This window comes from Cebidichthys violaceus, unplaced genomic scaffold (assembly GCF_023349555.1).
Source record: "Cebidichthys violaceus isolate CVI_PGR_0920_01 unplaced genomic scaffold, fCebVio1.0.p SCAF_17, whole genome shotgun sequence".
NCBI lineage: Eukaryota > Metazoa > Chordata > Actinopteri > Perciformes > Stichaeidae > Cebidichthys > Cebidichthys violaceus.
The window spans coordinates 11,910,502-11,931,093 of NW_027176340.1; the positions used below are offsets into that span (position 1 = coordinate 11,910,502).

Consider the following 20,592-nt stretch of genomic DNA (forward strand, 5'->3'; position numbering starts at 1 on the left):
TTTATCTAACATTATGATTCAGTCTCCTCTCCTCCTGTCTAACCCACCCAGCCCCACCCTTTCAAAATAAAAGCCCCATGGATTAACTGTATTTAAACATTAAGCTCAAAATGAGGCTTTTTTTGTTGAAATAATTAATGCTCTTACTAATACTACGACAACTACTACTACTGCTGCTAATATTTCTAGTATTACTACTACTGCTACTAATACTACTTCTACTACAACTTTTGTTGTTGCAACTATTACCACTACTACTACTGCTATTATTACTACCACTACTGCTAATACTACCAGTACTACTATTACTTATACTACAACTGCTACTACTACTACTAATGCTGCTATTCATGCTACTACCAATACTAATACTACTACAGCTAAAAGTATGAATGCTACTCGTATTTCTACTACTGCTATTACTGCTACTTCAAATACTGCTATTACTATTACTCATACTACTACTTCTTCTACTACTACTACTGTTATATTAAATACAACAACCAATACTACAGCTATTACTACGACTACTTCTACTACTTCTAATTACTAATACTTCTACTACTAATAATACTTCTACTACAACTACAACTTCTACTACTACTATAAATATCTCCAATGCTACTAATACTTCTACTTCAAACAATACTTCTACTACAACTTCTACTACTACCACTACAAATATCACTACTGCTGACATTTTTTAAGCCACAGAAACCATTCGAATATCAAAATGTTCAGCTCTTTCAGGAGAGGGTGATATGACTTTTCATATTTATAATCTTTACATTTTTGAATTATTAAGCTTTTTGCAATTTGTTTTGAATAAGATATCTATGGAGAAAATCTTCAAATCCTGTTAAACTTTTTCAATTTTCAAAGCCTTCTTCTTTCTTATACTTTCAGCTACAGACACCATAGTTAGACGTTTCAACTAGAAGGGTTTTCAACAGTGCAGTTTAAATGTTTTCGGGTTTCAACATTTTTCAGACAGGTAGTCTCTCATTTCAATATTTTCAGCAATGTTTTTGCAATTCATTTCAGCTTTCAGCATTCCAACGCATTTTCAGCAGGAAATGCATTTTCTAGTTGTATTTCTGTTTCAATTAGATGCTAATGTTAGCTTAAGAGGGTTAGCTAAATGACTAAGCTGTAATTTTAAGCTAATGCTATATTTCGTTTTTTACATGTGCTTTTGAAATGTATATATATATTAGAGAAAATGTTTAATTAATGCTCCCATGTATATTTAACTGTATTTAAGGAATGTTTAAACTCGTAAGAGCTCATTTATGTTGTATCTGTTCCGTAGCTCTTATGGTGTTTTCTGGAGATTGGTTTAAATCAAGAAAAAATAAATAAAGGCCTCTGGAAACATCAGTACGCTTCACCATTGTCCGGCTGGGGTTCGCTACACAAGGGTTGAGTCATTCTTTGTGTTTCTACCAGAATAATATATTGGTTTGGTGCAGGTAATGTAAATGCTCCTTGATCTGCTTTTCAACACAACAGCTGATCAGTAACAGGCAGCTCCACACTGAATTAACCTCTGCATGTGAAAACAGGTGTTTTACATTCTGATCACCCCGATCATTTCAGTGTTTTAAAATTCTACACTTGTGCATGGCACATATAAAGAGCAGCATTATGCTCTTAAGCACCTGTATCCATTTTTACATGTGAAAAAAGAAGTGTGCTGCTCTCAAATTCTCCCGTTTAGCTCCCGTGAACCCCACACATTTAATGAGCATAACCACTTTTAAGTTCCGCATGCATTCTTCCCCTTCAACATGTAACCCTCATCACTAGTCACATCAGTCTCAGAACACTGGTGTTACACTGTTTGACGGAGGCTGATGCGTGAACACATTGGTGTATCTTTGCCTTCAAACTACATATAACATTTGTCTTTGTCACTCTTTACATAGTAAAAAACACCAACATGTATTTGTTGTCATAAATTACAGGATTACAAGTTGTTCAGACAGATGAATGATGTCCATATTATCTTTCTTTCCACAAATTGAGTGGGTTTTAAACAGTTTAAAGGTCTTTACACACCGAGGGGGTGATCAATAAACAACTCTTTCACATGATTTTTCACGCACATGAAAACTATTGATACCAGCAGCGAGGACTGGCAGTCTGTCGGAGCTAAACTGTTCTACGGCTAAGCTACTGTGAGCCTTTTAGTGAAATGCTCTGAGTGAATTGGAGTTCCCTCTGGTAAACAGTGAGGTCTTGGGTTTATTTGTGAAAGGTAAGAACAGAAGGAGTGGATCTGGTCCGAACTGATTTGTCATTGTTAGGGGAAATAAAGTTTACAGTCTTGGTTTGGACGCCGGACGCTCCCTGTTCTTTTACACTATAGCTTACGTTTTGAACATGTGTGCTCCACATTTCAGTGGTCGATGTCTTTATTCACTGTGCAAAATCTCGACTGTGTATCCACAAAAACAAAATGACGACCAATGTCGCAGCGTAATATTTGAGTTCTGAGTGAACGTACTCAATAAAAAGAGGTGACACAACTAAAGTTGAGCTAGAGCTCAAAAAATACTTTTGAGTTTCTTGAGAACACAGGAATGCTGCTGAAGTCAGTTGCCTGTGTTATTTAGGCATGGTCCCACGAAAAATCAACTCAAAGTTTTTGAAAAGGCATGTGTCAATGAAAGTTCAGTTCATCTTAATTTGACAGACTCAAAGTCCATTAGAAAAACAAACAACAATACTTGCAATCAAATACTTGTTTTGTAGTGCACATTCAAATCTCTCTTTTTATTTGTTGTTTGTGTTCTCATCATTGAGATTCAAACTGTTGCAGTAATTAACCTTGACCGGTGTCTCAAATCATGCCTTGTTGGTCCTTTAATTGGCGGGAGTTGGGCCTGGAGTCCTTGAATTTGATGTTTAAGAATGTGTGTAATGTTCCATTCAAGTCAAATTATATTGTATAGCCCAATATCACAAATCACAAATTTGCCCCAGAGGGCTTTACAATCAGTAATGACATTATACATGTTGATCCTTTACCCATATGAAGTTCCTTTGAGTTTGTGGGTGTCTTTATCAGTAGCCCAGAGTCAGTTACACTCCAAACATCACACATCTCACTGACTGTTAGTAGCTACACTTTACAAATGACCTGTCGTGTTTACCTTCAGAATTGTAATTAATATGTTTTGTAACTGGATATATCTTTTGGGTAAACCTAATTCTGCATGTTTGTCATCCAAAAAATCATGAAAACAACAGTCCACATCAACTGTCTTTAGACAGACCTGGATACAGTCTAAAAGCAGACAAATAAAAATAAGACATCACACATTTTTGGTCAGATTGATATCCTGTTTAGTGTCTCTTTGTGTCTCTCACAATCCAATCCATCCAGTCTTATTTTATGAAAAATCTGCAGTACCCATACAGAAATAGTTGAACATTTTGAATAACTGCTTCCATCGGTTATGGTAAAGAGATGATTGGTTAATTAGAGAAAGATTTAGGGAACCCTGGTTCCAAAAGTGCCTCTGGTGGACATGGTATTATGGTACTATTATATCCTTTACCCTGCAGCTACAAGTGACTCCAACACACTTACAGCTCACTCAATGACAGACTGAACTTTGTGATTGGCAGCTGATAACAGCCATAGCCAGTAGTGTTGGGGGGCCTTGGGATTTGGCTGTTGTAAAGCTCTGTTCCGCTGTCTCTGTTGATGAGCCACAGTCTCAGACTGTACAGAGCTCCTCTGCTAGGCTTCTGACAGAGACTAAAGCCCTATTCACACAGGACTAGTATTACCAGGGGACCTCATGTTATTTAGAATTACCCCCCCAAATCTGTGTTTCATGCAGTGCATTCACACGGGATAAACACAGTCTCTATTTTGCTTGACTTTGCTGACATTATTCCCTGATATGATGTCATGGCTCTTTGTAACATCAGGCAGCAACCTCCAAATGTGTCTCAATGCTGTGTAGGGAGCTGGACCTCCTGAATTTGCACCCAAAATGCTGACAGAACCTTCACTTATATTGCTAACGCAGCCTCCATCATTCTTGACTGAGAGAGAGGCCTAAAGAAAGTGTGTAAAAATAAAGAATAATTGAAAAAGGAAAAACAATACCCAAATCAACTCCAAAATGCTGATTCACATGGGACTAATATTATCTCTTGACCTCTCTGTTTAGCAGTGGCAGTTTGCGGTGGAATTTTTCCATGACAAGTTCAGTTTTTAATAATTGGTTTTAAACCGAGTGGTATTGGTTGATTGCAGAGCGAAGAGCCTGGCTTATAGCATCCTCAACAGATCTGTTAGCACGATAAGCAAACTGATATGGAGTGGAGGTATACAGGACTTCAGGTAGGAAAGGACTAAGTGCTCAAACACTTTCATAGCCAATGAAATGAAGTCATTGAGGCATGTTTTTTTTAGCAGACTTATGGACTGGGGCAATGGTTGATTCTTTTAAAAGACTGCACATTGTTGTAAGGAGGAGTTGCAAATGTCAGTTCATACTGGGGCCGGTCGGCTCTGCTGCTCTTCTTTTCTTTTCTTTCAGTCTTTCTGTCAGCTGTGTATGGGAACTACCACTGCATTCGCTCTCTTGAGGATTTAACGCTTTTATTTTTCTTTCAGCATCAAAGGACTATTGTCTATGTAAAGATATAGTGTAGCAACGTCTACCTGAACAGAGAATGGAGTACACCTCCCTCTTTGTGTGTTGTAATCAGAGATTCTCTGTGCTTTGTTCACATAACCGGGCCGGCTGTTCGAACATTTTAGTGCACGTTAGTGCACGTGTGCATGCCCCATTGACTAGCTGTATATGGCTGTTGGGACTCACCACTCAAAACCCAGCTTCCCACACCAAACTCACGTTTTTCATGGAAGCGTAGCACCCACCTCCAGTTCTTCTCATTGCACTGTTGCCGTTTTTTGCACTGTTCGCTGCTAGCCCCTTGCTCAGCCATCACCTTATTGAGAGCCAAGAGGCAAAAGATATGCCCTAAATTTTGTGATGAGCACCTTTAACTCTTGAGTGAATTGGTCAAAATGAATTCATTCAGATGTCCATTAAACAACTCTAACCACTTACCGAAGATTGAAGACCAAAATCTAAATACATGCCCTACAGTGATATTGTGTGTTAAGTGTGAAGAATGTCTCTCTTTTCAGAAGGATGGTGTTGGTGTCTGCTCCTCCTTCTGGGGTTTTTCACATGTCCAATCCCAATGTATCTCACTGTGGATAGGTTGTGTTTGAATGGTATACATTTTATAAGAGTTCTTCTTTGAAAACAGGCATATTTACAAAGCCCTAATCTGACTCACTTGACAGGGCCCATTATCAGCTCAACAAAATGTTGGAAGCGCGCCCCCCCCCCCCCCCCAGCCTGCACGGTCCATATTTACGCCCCTGCTTTAATCATCTTTTAATTTTACCTTTACTTGCCGTCATAGGGACAGAAATGTATAATCACAGCATTATTTTGCTTCAGTTTAGTGCATTGATTGATGCCTTTGGTAAAGTCAATAAATCATTACTAAACCAGGTCCTTCCATTCTTGGCTCCTTCTAGGACAAACTCTTCTGCAGTGGTGAAACGGGGTGCTCTGTCTAATGCGGATCTATTTTGGAGTCATTAATATGAACAAAAAGCTCGAGGATCCCCTGGGAGCTCATATCTATTATTACCTATTATTGTGGGACATGTGCTCACTATTAAACTGAGCGAGTGTGCGTTCTGATGCCGGCGCTAGGATCCGGAGGAATGACCTCTCTCTCTCCCTATCCTCTCGCTCTCTCCAACCTTTCTCTCTCGCTCTCTCTCTCCCCCTCAAGACTGTTTTAAAGTCTCTGCCAGACTTGGGCTCACACGCTATTTCCTGGATGGACGGAGGAATGGAAAGCCTCCAGTGCCTCTCTACCACTAATACCAGCACCGACTCTCCCATCTCTGTGTGCCTGACGAGCGCTGCCTCCACTGCCGCAGCCGCAGGAGCGACGACGCGCCGTGTGGACCGTCGCTGCTAGTCTCCACCAACCCGCTCTCACCTTGCTGAACACACGCTCCTCCACAACCAGCGGTACCCGCGTGTTATGCTCTTATCCGGGGATATCTGGGTTTTTTCGGGACGGAAAGACTCTTCACTGGACCTCTGAACATCTCTCCCCCCTCCACCTCCACCGTGCCCGGTCTCCGTCTGCGCTCCGTCTCCTGCGCTGCTTTTTACGCAGCGAAGGCGTCGCTGAATCGCCCGCAAAAAGGGAGAAACTCAACAGTTGTTGCGGCTTATTGTTTGCATGTCGACGTGCACATTACTGCCATGTGGAGGCTACTGCATTCGTGTTGTTGCTGCTGGTGGATTTTCTCACTCATTCTGCCTGCCTTCGTGCTCCTCCGGGCCGAGTGTCATCCTGGTAAGTTTCACACCCTCCAAGTCAAACACTGGGCTTGTTTGTTGCGCGTGTCCATGAAGGAATGTGGTCATCACTGTGTTGTTGTCGGGACGGATCTCTAACAGGCTGATAGAATAAAGTCCCCTCATTGAATATCCTATGACGGGGCACGACCCGCTTCTCCGGCACGACGACTGGAAACTGTCGGACACGCGAAAAGGCAGTTAGTGAGAGGATTAGTATGCAGCGGAGTGACCTGTTACAACCTCCTAATATCCAACTATATCATAGGAGCGCGTTTCCCCTGCTTTCCCTCTCTGGAGGAACGTAGTCCTCCCTCTGACTCTGCAGTCCCCCTTTCCCCCCTATTTCACCCGTTAAATAACAATCAAACTAGGAAGGAAGATACAATGGTGTGGTTGAGATAGCTTTAAGTGAGCAGCAGGGCAGGTTGGTAGTTGGGTCTGAGCTCTGGGTAGATGCAATGGGGAAGATGTGATGCCTTGTCAGCCAAAGCCGTTATCTCACCGCCTGAAGCAAGACAGCAGGGCTGTGAAGCCGCTTCACACACTCCGCTACAAAACCCAGAAAACTGCAGTTGAGGCTTAAATCTGTGCTGAGGGGGGAGCAGACCTCGTGCCTGTGTTTGGGGTCGTCAGGTAGACCCGTCAGAGGAGTTCCACCAACAGTCAGTCAGTCTCTAGATACCCGCATGGCTGAGGAACACTTTGCATTTTTAATGGAGAGAAACAAAATGCTTTCTTTCTCTAATTGGACTAATCTCCAGATATTACTTAATATATTTCAACTGTTTCCCACATTCATTTTGCAAAGGGAGCCCTCTGCTTTAATTACAGCTAAACCAAAGACCCCTGGGCCCTGGACCCCTGTTTGGTCCAAAGCCTCAGGAGCCAACACCTGAAGAGGAACAACACCTCTTCTGTTGCTTTTTACTCTCAGATAGTCAGGAGGAGGAACCTATTGTATCAAATTGGAAAATAAATCCAACAAATCAAATTTGACCTTGACCACAGTGTCCACGTGCACTACATGTGGAAGAGCCAAGAGACGTCTCAGACACTTTCACGGGCTGTCCAACCCTATAACGGCTTAATGCGAGACAGTGATGTTCTTGTGTTCTCCACCGGCCTTAAATTTGATTCATATTATGTGCATAGGTGATAATATTTTACAAAGGACCTCCCTCTGTGAGCATCTTTGTCATCCGATATGAATCATTATTGTCAGACTGTATTTAATAGAGATATGGACAAAAAATAAATATCCCAATATTTCTAACCAAATCCCTCTTTACTCTGTTATTGTTTTTGGCATGACTAATGGTGCTTTCAGAGGATTCAATTACAAGACAAAATAAGCAAAAGAGAATGATGGACGTGTAATGTGGAGTGATAGTTTGTTTCTCTCAGCCAGAGCACACAGAGGAGCTCAGAGATGTAATTCAGCTCGTAAAACGACTAAACGGTCCATTTAAAATGGAACCCAGCCTTCCCCCACACTGTCTGATTGTGTCACGTCGGGAGGTTGATAGCATATTGATATGATAGCCGGCTCTGCTCTCAGATTGGTGTGTTGCAGTGGCGTGAGCAAACCGGGCTTTACTAATTCCATCGGACCCCCTATCGCATTGTGGACACCTACTGGCCCCCCAAACCCCAGTCTGAGGGGCCACTAGAATGTGGACATTCTCTGAGCGTGTGTTGGAGCTGTCTGTAGATGTGACCCGCTAGTCGGACTGTATCAGTTCGCCTAGATTAGCTCTCGTGTTTTATGAGCCTTAAGAGATGTCATTAAACACACAGAGTGAGAGTCGGAGAGCAAAAGATTATGCTGCCCTGTTGACCAATGAACACAGTCAGTGCTCTAACAAATCCATCCCAGTATGCCGTTCAGATTGATAGATAAATAGATAGACGATGAATTTTATGAAATGGAGCTTGTTAGACATTCAGGGGTTTTGTGTCGTGCCTCTCCATCCTCTCTATTTTTCATCTCACATTTCTATCTGATTACAAATCTGGAGAGAAATAATGTTGACTGAGTGGAGAAGTGAAAGAGAGAGCTGCTGGGAGAGATGGATGGTGCTGATGGATGGATGGAGGCATAGGTAGACGGATAGAGAGCAGTCTGTCCCACAGGTTGAGAATTAATTTATTTGCAGTGGTTCCTGAGGATTGTTTAGCTGGTAGTTTTTCACAGACCAAAATTAATAAAACCAAATGGATTAATCCTTTTTTTAGTAAAGATATCGTGGTTATTATTAAACTAGCTCATTAGCAGATAGAACAGTCTGGTCAGTGTGTTAATTGAAAAGAAAATTAACACATTGAACAGATACATTTAATGATTATATCAACAGTAAAAATAAATGAATAATCTGCCTGCTATGAGACAGGGGCTGGGGCTTCTTGCATGACAATCCTAATGTCAAAATCAGCTGCACTTTGTCTTTTAAAAGATAACAAATTAAAGCAAAAATCTAAAAATATTTTGGGTTGGGGGAAAATCTATTTTAAGGAAATATAAACTAAGGAAATATAGCAAATAGTAACAAAGGAAAAGATGGACAGATATTCAGCTGCCTGCTTGTGATGCTTTAGCGACATGACGAAGATCTGTGAAAGTGGACATTGTCCCCAAAGGACAAATCCGTGGTGGGACATAATAATAATCTCTGTCTCTACTTGACCTCCTCTCTCTCCCCTCGGCTGGACTGCGTGTTGTCATGATAGTGGAGCGAGCCCGAGGTGGCTGGTTCATGTTAATGGCTGGCAGATGATGTAGAAACAGAGATGAGTGTGCTTCTCTCTGGGTATCATCATCTGCAGGCTCTCAGTGCTGCTCTGCTTACTTTTGGCCCGCTCCTCTTTTCTATTAATAAGACTCTTATCCAGGAGATTGGTTTGGAAAAGCGCAGCAAAAGGCAAGATCGACTTCCCGTAAAAAAAAACACGTCACCCGTGGGCCACATGCAAATGTGGATCGTTTTTGTGGCTGATGATGTATAATCATCTGTATGTGGTTTACTGGACCTGCTTTGTTGTGGAGCGAAGATAATAATGGGGAGGTTCTGAAAAGATTCTCTCTTTGTGTAAAGATTCTCGCTTGTGCCTTGTTAAAAGATGGTCTTTCTGTGAAATACAGCCATACATACAAATACATCCAGACATTTAGCATGTTGGTTCATTTTGCAGTTGTATTGAGTCCTACATCATTTATTTTTCTTCAAAAGAAAAGAAAAACAACGGCACCCCACTGGCAGATTTTTGCGAGTGGGGTGTCGTTCCAAATTGTTTCCAATACAAATCAGCTGGCAAAAAAAAAAAAAATAACAAACAAGATAATCATACTAATGAGAAAAATTAGGATTTAGATTTATGAATAAGATCCCATCAGGAATACAGGATAAAGGAGGTGCTTGAAATGGCTGTGCTGATGTGATTCACTGTCTGTCTTCAGTATGAAGAATATTGATGAAGAGATATTGCGGTAATGATCAGGTTCAGCAGTGTTAAAGTACTGTGTCTGTTAAACCACATCTCTCATCTCTCATGCTCTGAGTTTTTAAAGAATTTAGCTTTCATTGGTTCGTTCACTAGACCTGAGTGAACTGTGGTAAAGATTCTCACTCCCTTTCAGATTAACATACCACACGCGTTGGAAAAAAGCTCTAGAAAGAGCAGCTCGGAGCTGTGTGAGAAAGGTGCCGGTGATTTATCTCACTTCATGTACATGCACTTTTGCATCTTTTGAAGCGGCTCCCTGCGATTTCCTCAGTGTGGAGGCTCTGATGTCTGCGTCCACGGCTTAAGCGCTTCATCCTCTGAGCTTTCCAAGAGTAGAATACATTGTTTTCTCTGGAGTCCACCTGAATAATGTCATACCTCGCTGCAGAGCAACACCGGTAATGATTCAGCCAAGTGCCTTTAGAAATACAGGGAGATTGTCCCGCGCTGTCGTGTCTGCACCAGTGACCCGACTGCTGCAAACACGCCCCCAGTCGCCCACATAATGGCCGGTTTGCAGCCATGCAAACATCTGTTTTTTTGGGTGTTGGAAAGCTCTGAACATCCCCGCGGGGTGTCCGCTAGCTGACACAGAGCATCACTTTCCCTTTTCCGTCTGCGGCGTGTGGTGTCAGCGTCGAGGCATCACGCCGCTGTCACTGCGCTGCACTTCAGCCCTGGGTTAACCAAACACAAGAGAGACAGAGAAAGAAAAGAAAAGGGAGAAGACAGAGGAGACAGAAAGAGATGTCTGGCCTTCAATCTGTCGCTCTCTGCTGTGAACATGAATGGGCCCCGTCGCTCCTGGGCAGGAGGAAAAACAGAACAGTCATTGTAATCTCACAACAAGCACTTGAGCTAGCACATGTTTTCACCCCCACAAACGCACAGACCCTCCTTCCATCTATCTCTGTCTCCTCCCCTGTTCTTTTTAATGCACCGTCCTTTTCTCTTCTCTGAGTGTGTATGCGCATACACATGCGCCTTCCCTGCTTCTCTTAAATCCAGGAACAAATGAGACAAGTGGGTTTGTTAACCATTCTAAGCAGGCCTCCGTGTCACAAACCTTTTCTCTGAGCCTTTTTGTCCCAGCGATACGGGGAGAAGTTTGACATTTAGGGAAGGGATTGGATATGCTTCGTGGCCCTCGGTTGCCAACATTATCATCATCATCATCTCAGTGCTCGGCGAGCTATTATCCGGCCTCCGCTGTGGCCGGGAAAGCGCTTGCACGTCGGCTCGCGGGTCACTTTATCAGTAAGCGAAGGGCCTGTCAACACCGTCTCGGCTTTCCTTAATAGATTGATTAAAAGATAGCGCGTCATGTTTGTGTGTGTGAATGTAAGATGCAGCTGGGGTGGGAGGGGTGGCGGCAGGCAGTTATCCATGTAGGATGCTGTTTGGTAGCTGTCGCCGTGTCATTAGTAGGGAGCTGCCTGAGCTAGAGGGACCGGGAAGCAGATAAATGGAGGAAGATGAAAACATCCCTTCTATCGGGCTATTGATTTTTAGCGGGAAATGATGCTGTTTTGTTGCACAAAGGGGGAACTAAAGATAAATAGGTCTGATAATGATAACAATAGTAATGATGATATTAAGTGCCGGGGCGCTAATGATATCTCAGGAACACCATGAGCGAAGCCGAGCACAGAGCATCGTCTTATTTTGTTTTTGATCAGCGTTTCCGCTCAGCTGAGCGTGCCTGTTAGCTTTTTAATCTGTTTCTCATCAGAATTTGTTTTCTTTTTTATGAATTCATAAGCTCGTGGCCCCACAGTGCAGCGTGAAAAAGGAGGAGAGTGGAAGAGATGGAGCTGTCTGGCCTCCTCATCATGCTGGGCCCGGTTTCTCGCAGACATAATGGGTTGCTGAAAGTAAAGCGCTCTTCAACCACCATCAGGCTTTCACTTATCTCCGTGTCTCTATTGTTCCACTTCATTGTTTTAATCAAGTCCAGAGCTGGATTATTTGGAGGAGAGAGGGGGTGTTCCCCTATCATTTTCTGAAGGGTGCCTCCCGAAATTTTTGCTCAGTCAGGCCTATGACAGCATTGACCCCCCCCCCCCCCCCCCCCCCCTCCCCCCAATCTCCCTCCACTGTTCTCGCTCTGTTCATTCTGCTTTGCTAAGTCTTGTTTGCTTCCGGCAGGGTTTTTTGTGTTGGCTGCCATGTGTTCTGCTTCCCTCAGCCATTATCACCATCATGCCTCTGAAGCAGGCGTTTCATACGACTGACTAATGCTGTTGGAAAAAGCCTGGATCCTGCATCAAACAAACTTTGAAGTAGTCTTTTTCCATGGTAGATCCAGTCGCATTGTCTTTAAAGAGAACCAACACCAGATCACGCTGCACTGCTTGTGTGACGGATTTGTACTCATCAATAAGCTTGACATTTTTCTCGGCTAGGCAACAAGGGCTGTCTATCAAACTCCAATATATTTTTGGGAATCACCCAAATGTGTTCATAGCACTGAGTACAGACAAATCACAAGTACCTAACAGTGGTATTGAATGTCTGTGTACATTTGTGATCTTGGTTTACTTATCTGGTCAGAAAGGTTTGCAGATTTCAGATGTTTTAGTTAGATAAAATGCTTGTACAATCAATGCTTATTACACATCCAGCAGACACAGCAGCATCCATTTATCTGTTTTCAGCTCTGGTTTGGTCTCAACCTCCTTTTCACAAAGTGCCTGGCTCTTTAGCTGCTCAATGCTCCACTATTAAGGCCCTATGAAATCTCCTTTCCATAATGCATTTTTTTTTTTTTCAATTTCTGTTTACAATTTAAATTTTTTTTTAATTCTGTGTTTTGGGATCCAAGCAAATTTTTTATCACAAAAGGTAACTCACCAAAATAGTGAATGTTTTTATCATTAAGAAATTGATTCAATAGATCAAACACAACAATGCAATTCTTTTGTAAATAAAGTGCTCTAAATGAACCTGTTGGTGTCTAATTCCTCAGTTCTTTGGATAACTTAAGAGGCTATGTGAGCCCCTCCCCTTGGTAAAACACCAACACAGAGAGCAAAGGATAGAAGCACCGAACATAACAACACTTTCTTTCTCTATATTCAGCTTAGCTGCTGTGACAAAATGCTCATAATAGAAGGGAAAACCATGAATTACAGTCGATTCCTTTTTTATCATTACATTCTGCCACTCCGTCAGTGGTTTCCACATCACAGAAATCACAGGGCCCTTCGTTAGTGCCCCATCCACAGCCATCGCTAAATATGTCTGTCTGCTGTTTGGTGTACACAGTGGGTTCACCAGTTCTTCCTCACTGAGAGCAGCTGTTTGCTGCAGCTGGAGGTACAACTACAGAGTAAATGATTAGTTGAATGTACTTCTGGCAAAAAGAGCCTGCGCACTTCTTTTGTCTCCATTCCCTCTTGGTGAACCAATAACTGCTGCAAGACAGCCTGGCAGGCTGCGGTTGCGTGCAGGCAGAAACACAACACAGAGAGGAGAAAAACAAAGAGAAGAGAGAAAGACACAGAGACAGCACGAGATGCTGATGAGAGTGGAGAGGTGTACGCAGCCAAGCCCTTTTTTTCTATTTTGCTAAGCGGGATGCCAGGGGAGCTTGTGTGTCACCGTGCCGGGCCGCTGTGTGTTAAAAGGAGCTTAGACTGACAGGCTGTCCACTGGCATGGAGGCTGACGAGCCTAAACGACGATGACACCAAACAAACACAGGGAGGTGAGACAAGAAGGAGATGAGATGGGAAAACAAATGGACACGATAAAAGCCAAAGAGAGAGTCTGCACCCACCCCCAACATCCAAACTGGTGACACGGCCAGTCGATTCAGAAGCTGTAAGATGCCGTTTGATGGGATATTCCTGACAGAGAGGTGGCAGACAGTCGCCAGGTGGTGGTTCTTTTTGGCCACGGGCCGCCCCCCCCCTCTTCTACCACCATGGCACATGTCAGGACTTTCAGACACTTTGTGTTCTTTTGTCAGGCTCGATAGGTGGCCATTCACTCCGGAGCTGTGACAGCTCGCCGATACACCAGTGAAAGGTGTAGATGGGTGTTCCTGCCATTTCCCATAACGTTGTCTCATTTTGAATGTTGAAATGCACTTGACTTGACTTCCATCAGTCATCCCTACTGACAGAGGAATGGAAGCAGCTGCTTTCTCCGTGAGAAAGGTTAAAGAAATGTCCCCACTTTACTATGATATTGGTGTGTCAGTCAGACAACGGTCCTAATGTTTCACTGAACAGCTCAGTAAGCCTTTCCCTCACCTCCTTCTCTTCCTCTTGGCCCACTACCTCTCTCCTCTCTGGCCTTTTTCTGCTGTTTTTTATTTCTCTTTGACCTTCCACTGTTCATGTCTCCATTCTTCCCTCATAGTTTTTCTCTTTTTATTCTTCTGCTCTTCTTTCGAAAACACATTTCGTTCTTTTATTTCATCTTGTCATCCCTTTGGCTCCTCTTCCTCTCTTTTTTATTCTTTTTTCCATTTTTTGGCCATTCTGTTTTTGTAGTACATCCACTCATTCTATTCTTCAAACAACTTCTTTTGTTTTACTCTTTTCTTTTCCTCTTTTGTAGTTCCCTTCATACCTTCTGCCCTCCTTTTTGTTCCTTGCTCATTCCCATTTATCTTTTTATTTTCTTTGTGTTTTTGTTATGTTGCTCTTTCCACTACTAAACCCAGACTTTGTAATACAACTTATTTTCTTTTTGTCTCTCCTGTCCTTACCTTCTTTCGATCACTCTTTCCTATTCATACAGCATCATTTGGTTCTCTTGCCGGCCCCCTGGGTTTCTCTCCTCTCTGGTCACATTAACATGCTTCTGTAACCACAAATTATTATTCTAAACACAGCCCAAACTAATGTCCATAAAGTTAAATCCCATCCCCCCCAACCCTCTACACACACACACACACACACACACACACACACACACACACACACACACACACACACACATTTTACAGTTGTTAAGTGCTCACAAAGTTTTTTGCTGTAAAAATTAGCTGTAAAAGTCATTAATTAATAGAGCAGTGAAAATTAAGATTCTGGAGGAATCTCAAAGTCGGCATCCAGATGCAAAGGGCTGGACACGTAAGGACACCTTTTAAAACCTCCTCCTTAGCTGTTACTGAGGAAATAAAAATGATATTATCATTTTATGAAGATAAAGGGCCACCACTAGCCTAGACGAAGAGACTGAGAGGAAACCAAGCTCTGGCTGTTTACAGCCTGCATCTCATCATCTCATAAATTTCCCATCAGCGATGATCGTCTTTTACTCAACAGGTTAATTGCTGTAACTCAAGCAACCACATTTTCACACAAGTGGGAAGCAAATACAGGAGAACGTAGTAGATGTTAGATCTCAAGACCAGTTCACCCATTATGAGTATGACTCAATAATTTACTTTGACATCCACCGGGTCTCAGTCTGGGACACATTTGAAGGATGTGGGTGTTCATCAGGCAGGAAGGTCTAATGAAATGATGCAAATGAGTTACATCATTGGAGGTGAAGCATCTTGATCTATAGTAGGGACTGGGGAGTAAAAGCTTCTGCTCCTCCAAGGTCCATCAATCTGTTGTGGTTATGTTGGCAGCATGGCTCTAGTGATGGGAAAGTCAATCAGTACACCACTTGCGTCCAGGCTGAAGTCATTAGTAGATATCAGCTTCATTTTGATGAAATTTGGTGCAAACATTCGTGGTCCCCAGAGAATAAATCCCACTGACTTTGGTGGAGCCCAGACTTTGGTCATTTTGACAGCAAATGGATTCAATTTCAATTCAATTACATTTTTTTGTATTGGCCAAAATAACATTTAATTCAGACATTCAAGTTCCCCATGGGATAAATTGTAATCACTTTGGCAATACACTTTTCATTTAGCTCCATCATCAGGCATATGTTTGGAATATATTTTGGTTTATGAACTAATGTAGTTTCTAATAGATTATGTAGATTTGTTCTTGGCTGTCCTTGTCATGACTCTAAGATGTATAAAACTCTTGATTTGCTCCCAACATCATTTTTAAATGTGTGTCTAACCCATACATTTCTATAACGCATGAAAGACTGATCCATTTTCATGCTCTGCTGGAGTATGACCTCCTGATTTTGTATGTCTTATTATTTCATTTTAAATTTTTAAGTTGTGATATTTAGTATCGTTTATTTGTCTTGTTGTTGTTTCGATTTTTGTCAAATGTTTCGTCTAATTGTGCTTGTATTGTAAAATCGTCGTTGAGGACCCTCTCGATATGAGATGGTACATCTCAAGGGTTTTTTCCTAATAAAGGATTTCGATTAATACCTGCAAAACTAATCCCATTCCCATCAGCCTTAACATGCCAACACGAGAAATAAAGATGGCGACCATGTCAAACGTTTCCTGCTGGACATTAGCATGTAAACATGCTCAGTGTGAGTATATTAGCACTGTGGTGTAAACATTTAACTCCAAGCACTGCTGCTAGCTGGGCTGTAGACTCTTACCATAGATGGAAGTAGAGGTGCTGAGGAGCTGGCAGCAGCCCCTAAAATCTAGCATTATAAAAACCATCAATTGATAAAAGACGTTATAATGTTTTCGTCTTTCTTACTGGGACATAGGCTATATGTACTGTGGCTAGAAAAAGGCAGGATTTGTTTGTTTATTGTCATATTTATTAGTACATAATTATATTTCCTTCTCACAGCAGTGGACTCACAGCCAGTCAGACTTTTTGTATCATGCGCAAACAGAATAACTTAAGACATCAGGGCAGCGATCATCCTGTCAGACAGGGAGAGAGACAGAAGTGGAGACCTGATACACAAACTCCCTGTGATCATATAACGCTGTATAATTCGACAGCTGACTCATGAGAACGGGTCCAACGCGGGTTGAATGCATCGGCAGGCCCATGTTAAATATGCTGTGATTTCACATGCGATAAACGGATAAAAACAATGCTGAAATAACTACATTATGATGCCGATTTGAAAACAAATCTGAATTTATGCTTTTTAAGGGGCTGTTTGCAAGACGACAAGCAGACAACTTAGAGTTGAATGGAGTTTGGATCATTCCGTGCTAGGCTATGCTAACTTTGTAGCTAGATAGCATCATCTAGGAATAAATAAGGCAGCAATGTCATTGTTAATACAGTAGACAGTCTGTGGTTTACACATATACAGAGTTATGCTCTGTGACCACAGACAGACACAATATTTCTTTCCTCCATTTCTGACTCAACAATGTGTGTAATCGTGCAGTGCAAAAAGGTTACGTTCGGTGTGAACACACCATTAGTTTTGGTTTGAGTGAAATTATTTAGATAACCTGTGTTACCTTTAAATTTACTAATAACCAAAACCTATGTAAACCTATGTAAATGTATTGTAGCCAATGGAGAGAAGCCAGGATTGGGGTGATGTGATGTCATCTGTTTAAACCAGTGAGAAGCAGAGCTGCTGCGTTCTGAACACTGTCGTTGGAGGTGAGAGAGTGACTTCTGGATGATGCCAGAGAGAAGGGAGTCACAGTAGTCAAAACTTGAAAAGATAAAAGCATAAATGACTTTTTCCAGGTTTGATTTTGGAGATGGTTCTTATTTGAAAAAACAGGACTGGAGAACTCTTGTGGTTTAAATCTGAGTCAAATAGTACTCCTAAGTTTCTGGCAGTGGACTTTATGATAACGAACGGGGCACTGCCCATGGGACTGAGGGCTTGGGGGACTAAATAATGTGATCTCTGATTTTGAGTTATTGAGTTGGAGAAAATATTGTGCCACCCAATAAGGTTTGTTTTACCACTCAATCAGACCAGTGTTGGAAATGTTCATCCATCAACATCCTGTCCCATTTTCAACACAGACCCCCACTCCGAGAATACATTTTTTGCCCCCCCTCCCCCCTCCACCAATATCACATAAGCAGCTCCCAAATAAAAGTCAATGTCTGTACTCCAATCTCATGGCTGCCCATGATTGATCAAATATTTACAAAGGGAGCACAAACCTTCTCTTCAGCTCAGTTTTTCTGGTGTTGTGCACAGCTTCATCGAGCCACTCAACTGGGATCTGTTCAGAGTCAATGCACCAGCGTCAGCCCGATGAGATGAAGTAGTACAATGTATATTTGTGGAAAAGGGGCACTGTCTCTAGGTCATTATTGACCATTAATGATTGTTTCAGGAGTTAAGATTTAGGTGTTGATTTAACTTGAATTTATTATACACTATAACATGCATTAATAGAATTTTGAGGAAAGTTCACAACCAACACTGCTCGATAAATGTAAATATACAACATATGTTTTCACATAAAGAAAGATAAATACAAAATAAAACTGTTAAAAGACACCAGACAATTAATCAAAAAGTGCATTTCTCAATCTATACACAGAGTAAACTGATTGTGCCTTTGACCTTGGTTCTGCTCACAAGTCTTACGTTTCTTATTGGATTTACTTTGTTCACAGTTGTCCCCTACTTCCAGACTTTTTTCCTAAGCAGTGCTAAACACATCGTGGATCAGTGTCTGTGTTGGGCCAGGGCTGGTTTCAAGCCTGGATTTCCACTTCATTCCTCCTGTGTAGGCAGTGGAAATAAAGGCAGTGAATAAAGAACAGAGAGAGAAAAAAATCCCTGCATGCCAAGAAGTGTTGTGTCACACAGCGAGCGCAGAACAGTGCAGAGCCCTCCTCATTAAATTCTTGCAGTGGTGTTGGTTTTTCCACTTTAATGCTTGGGAGACACTGGCTTCCTCCTCGGAGAGAGAGATGGGCACTTGGGGGCCACCGAGACAAGAGCATAGCCCAATTTGTTTTAGTTCCAGGGGGAGGTGCTTTAAACAGCAATACTCTCTCTTCTTTTTTTAATCTCTAGTGACCTCACCCTCGATCTTACATCTCTGTTGTGCTGTAAGATTCTCTGGTCTTTGGTGCTTGGTCCTCTTCCAGCTGTCTTATTTGACTTTATGTACTCTGTCTGTCTCTCAATCTCCAAGCTAATTCTTCCCTGACCCCATGTGAGAGAATGGTGGTGGAGGAGTTTACTTTCCTCTTGGCCGTTGTGTTGTCATGGATTAACATGGGAACATTTGACAACACGTGACTTACTGGTGGAAACAGAAATGACTATGTCAGATTATTTTTGATCCAGTTGGGGATATCACCATGTGTACCCAATCCCATAGCAATCCATCTAATAGTTGTCAAGACATTTTGCTATTAACTAAACATGCCAACAATACAGTGCTGCTCAATGGAAAGTCAGAGGAGTGTCAAAGTATATCATCTGGGAACCATGAATCCATACAAACCTGTGAGCCATTCCGTCCAGTAGATGTTGAGCTATTTCACAGAATAATTAAAAGCTTTACGCTACTGGTAGCACAAGATCAAAAGTCATTAGGGTTCCTTCTCTATGGAACCTGATGTCTGTATCACGTTTCATGGCAATCTATCCAGCATTTGAGATATTTCCGTTACTGCAGACCAGACCAGAACACACCTGTCTTCATCACGATCCCTAGAGCCACACTGCTAGCCTAATAAGAACTGGCTGTTCAACATGGACTGAACATGCAACGATTCACTTGACAATAAATGATCGAGCTTCTTGCAAAGAGAAGTGAGAGAGTTAAGATCGTGACAAAGGAGAAAGGCTCCACCTGCAGAGAGGGGAAGTCAGGCATGAATCCTGTCAGTTACATGGACATGCCATGGTTCCGCTAAACAACGGGTTTGAAGTTCTAATAGCAACTTTGACTTTTCATATAACGCAGTCACACTCCAGTTATCAAGGACTTCTCACTCCCTGTAATCACTTCCACCTGTCCTTCCACCAGATACATATTGACAGAAACAGTAGACCCTGACAGGTAACCCAGCAATTTGCAGATTCAAATTATGAGTTATGGTTATGACACTTGACCAACAATATTACTGCGAGCAATTTCAGCATATAATGTGGTTTACTGTAGCAAAGCATTTTCACAAATTGTCAGTGACTGTTGCCCCTGAACAATCAGCTAAGAGGATTTATTTTATCGTTAAATCATATTAACTGACAATTAAACCTTCAATCTGACTGTGATTTGATTTTTGCAGATAAATCATCTAATGCAACAGTCTAGGGATGTCACCATATACCAAAAGTTTAGGAGACGATACCATTACCAGTATATTTCCATGATGTTTGCTACCCAATTTAAAAACAACAACAATGAATCAGATATACTGTAGTTCAACATACACTCCTTTATCACCGTTCCCGTAATGGTTTCAAAAGAATTAGTAATTATCTCCTTTTCAGCTGCATCAAGCTTCTCACCCAAAACTAAATTTGACAAGATTACGTTTGAACACATCATGATTACGTTCTTATTTAACTTTGCCCAATACAAATCGTTACTGGATAGAGCTTAAACGCATCATAATATAACTCATGTTCTATGTACGTTATCTCTGTTATTTAGCTCACCAGTTGCTAACAGCTAACGTCATCTAGCTCTCCTCCTGCCGATTTCAACATGGATGTGTTCATAATGTAGAATTATCAGGCAAATGTTCTATGAGCACCATCATGTTTTCTGAAGTTTGGCATCAGTCCAAACATCGGTCTGTGCCACTGTATCTTCTTTTCATTTCTATTTTAAGCAATAGCCGTTTTAAAATTAC

At 41.8% G+C, this 20,592-nt stretch overlaps 1 protein-coding gene across 2 annotated transcripts in view; it reads left to right on the forward strand.

Annotated features, from left to right (window-relative positions):
* The first annotated feature begins 5,897 nt into the window (after positions 1-5,897).
* LOC137874016 (receptor-type tyrosine-protein phosphatase gamma-like) overlaps positions 5,898-20,592 on the forward strand; it is a 598,619-nt gene continuing 583,924 nt past the window's right edge. For both annotated transcript variants that reach the window (XM_068712605.1, XM_068712604.1), the window contains exon 1: positions 5,898-6,423. In XM_068712605.1, the coding sequence (XP_068568706.1) occupies positions 6,330-6,423 (94 nt within the window). In that variant the 5' untranslated portion in view covers positions 5,898-6,329. The remainder of the gene's footprint in view (positions 6,424-20,592) is intronic.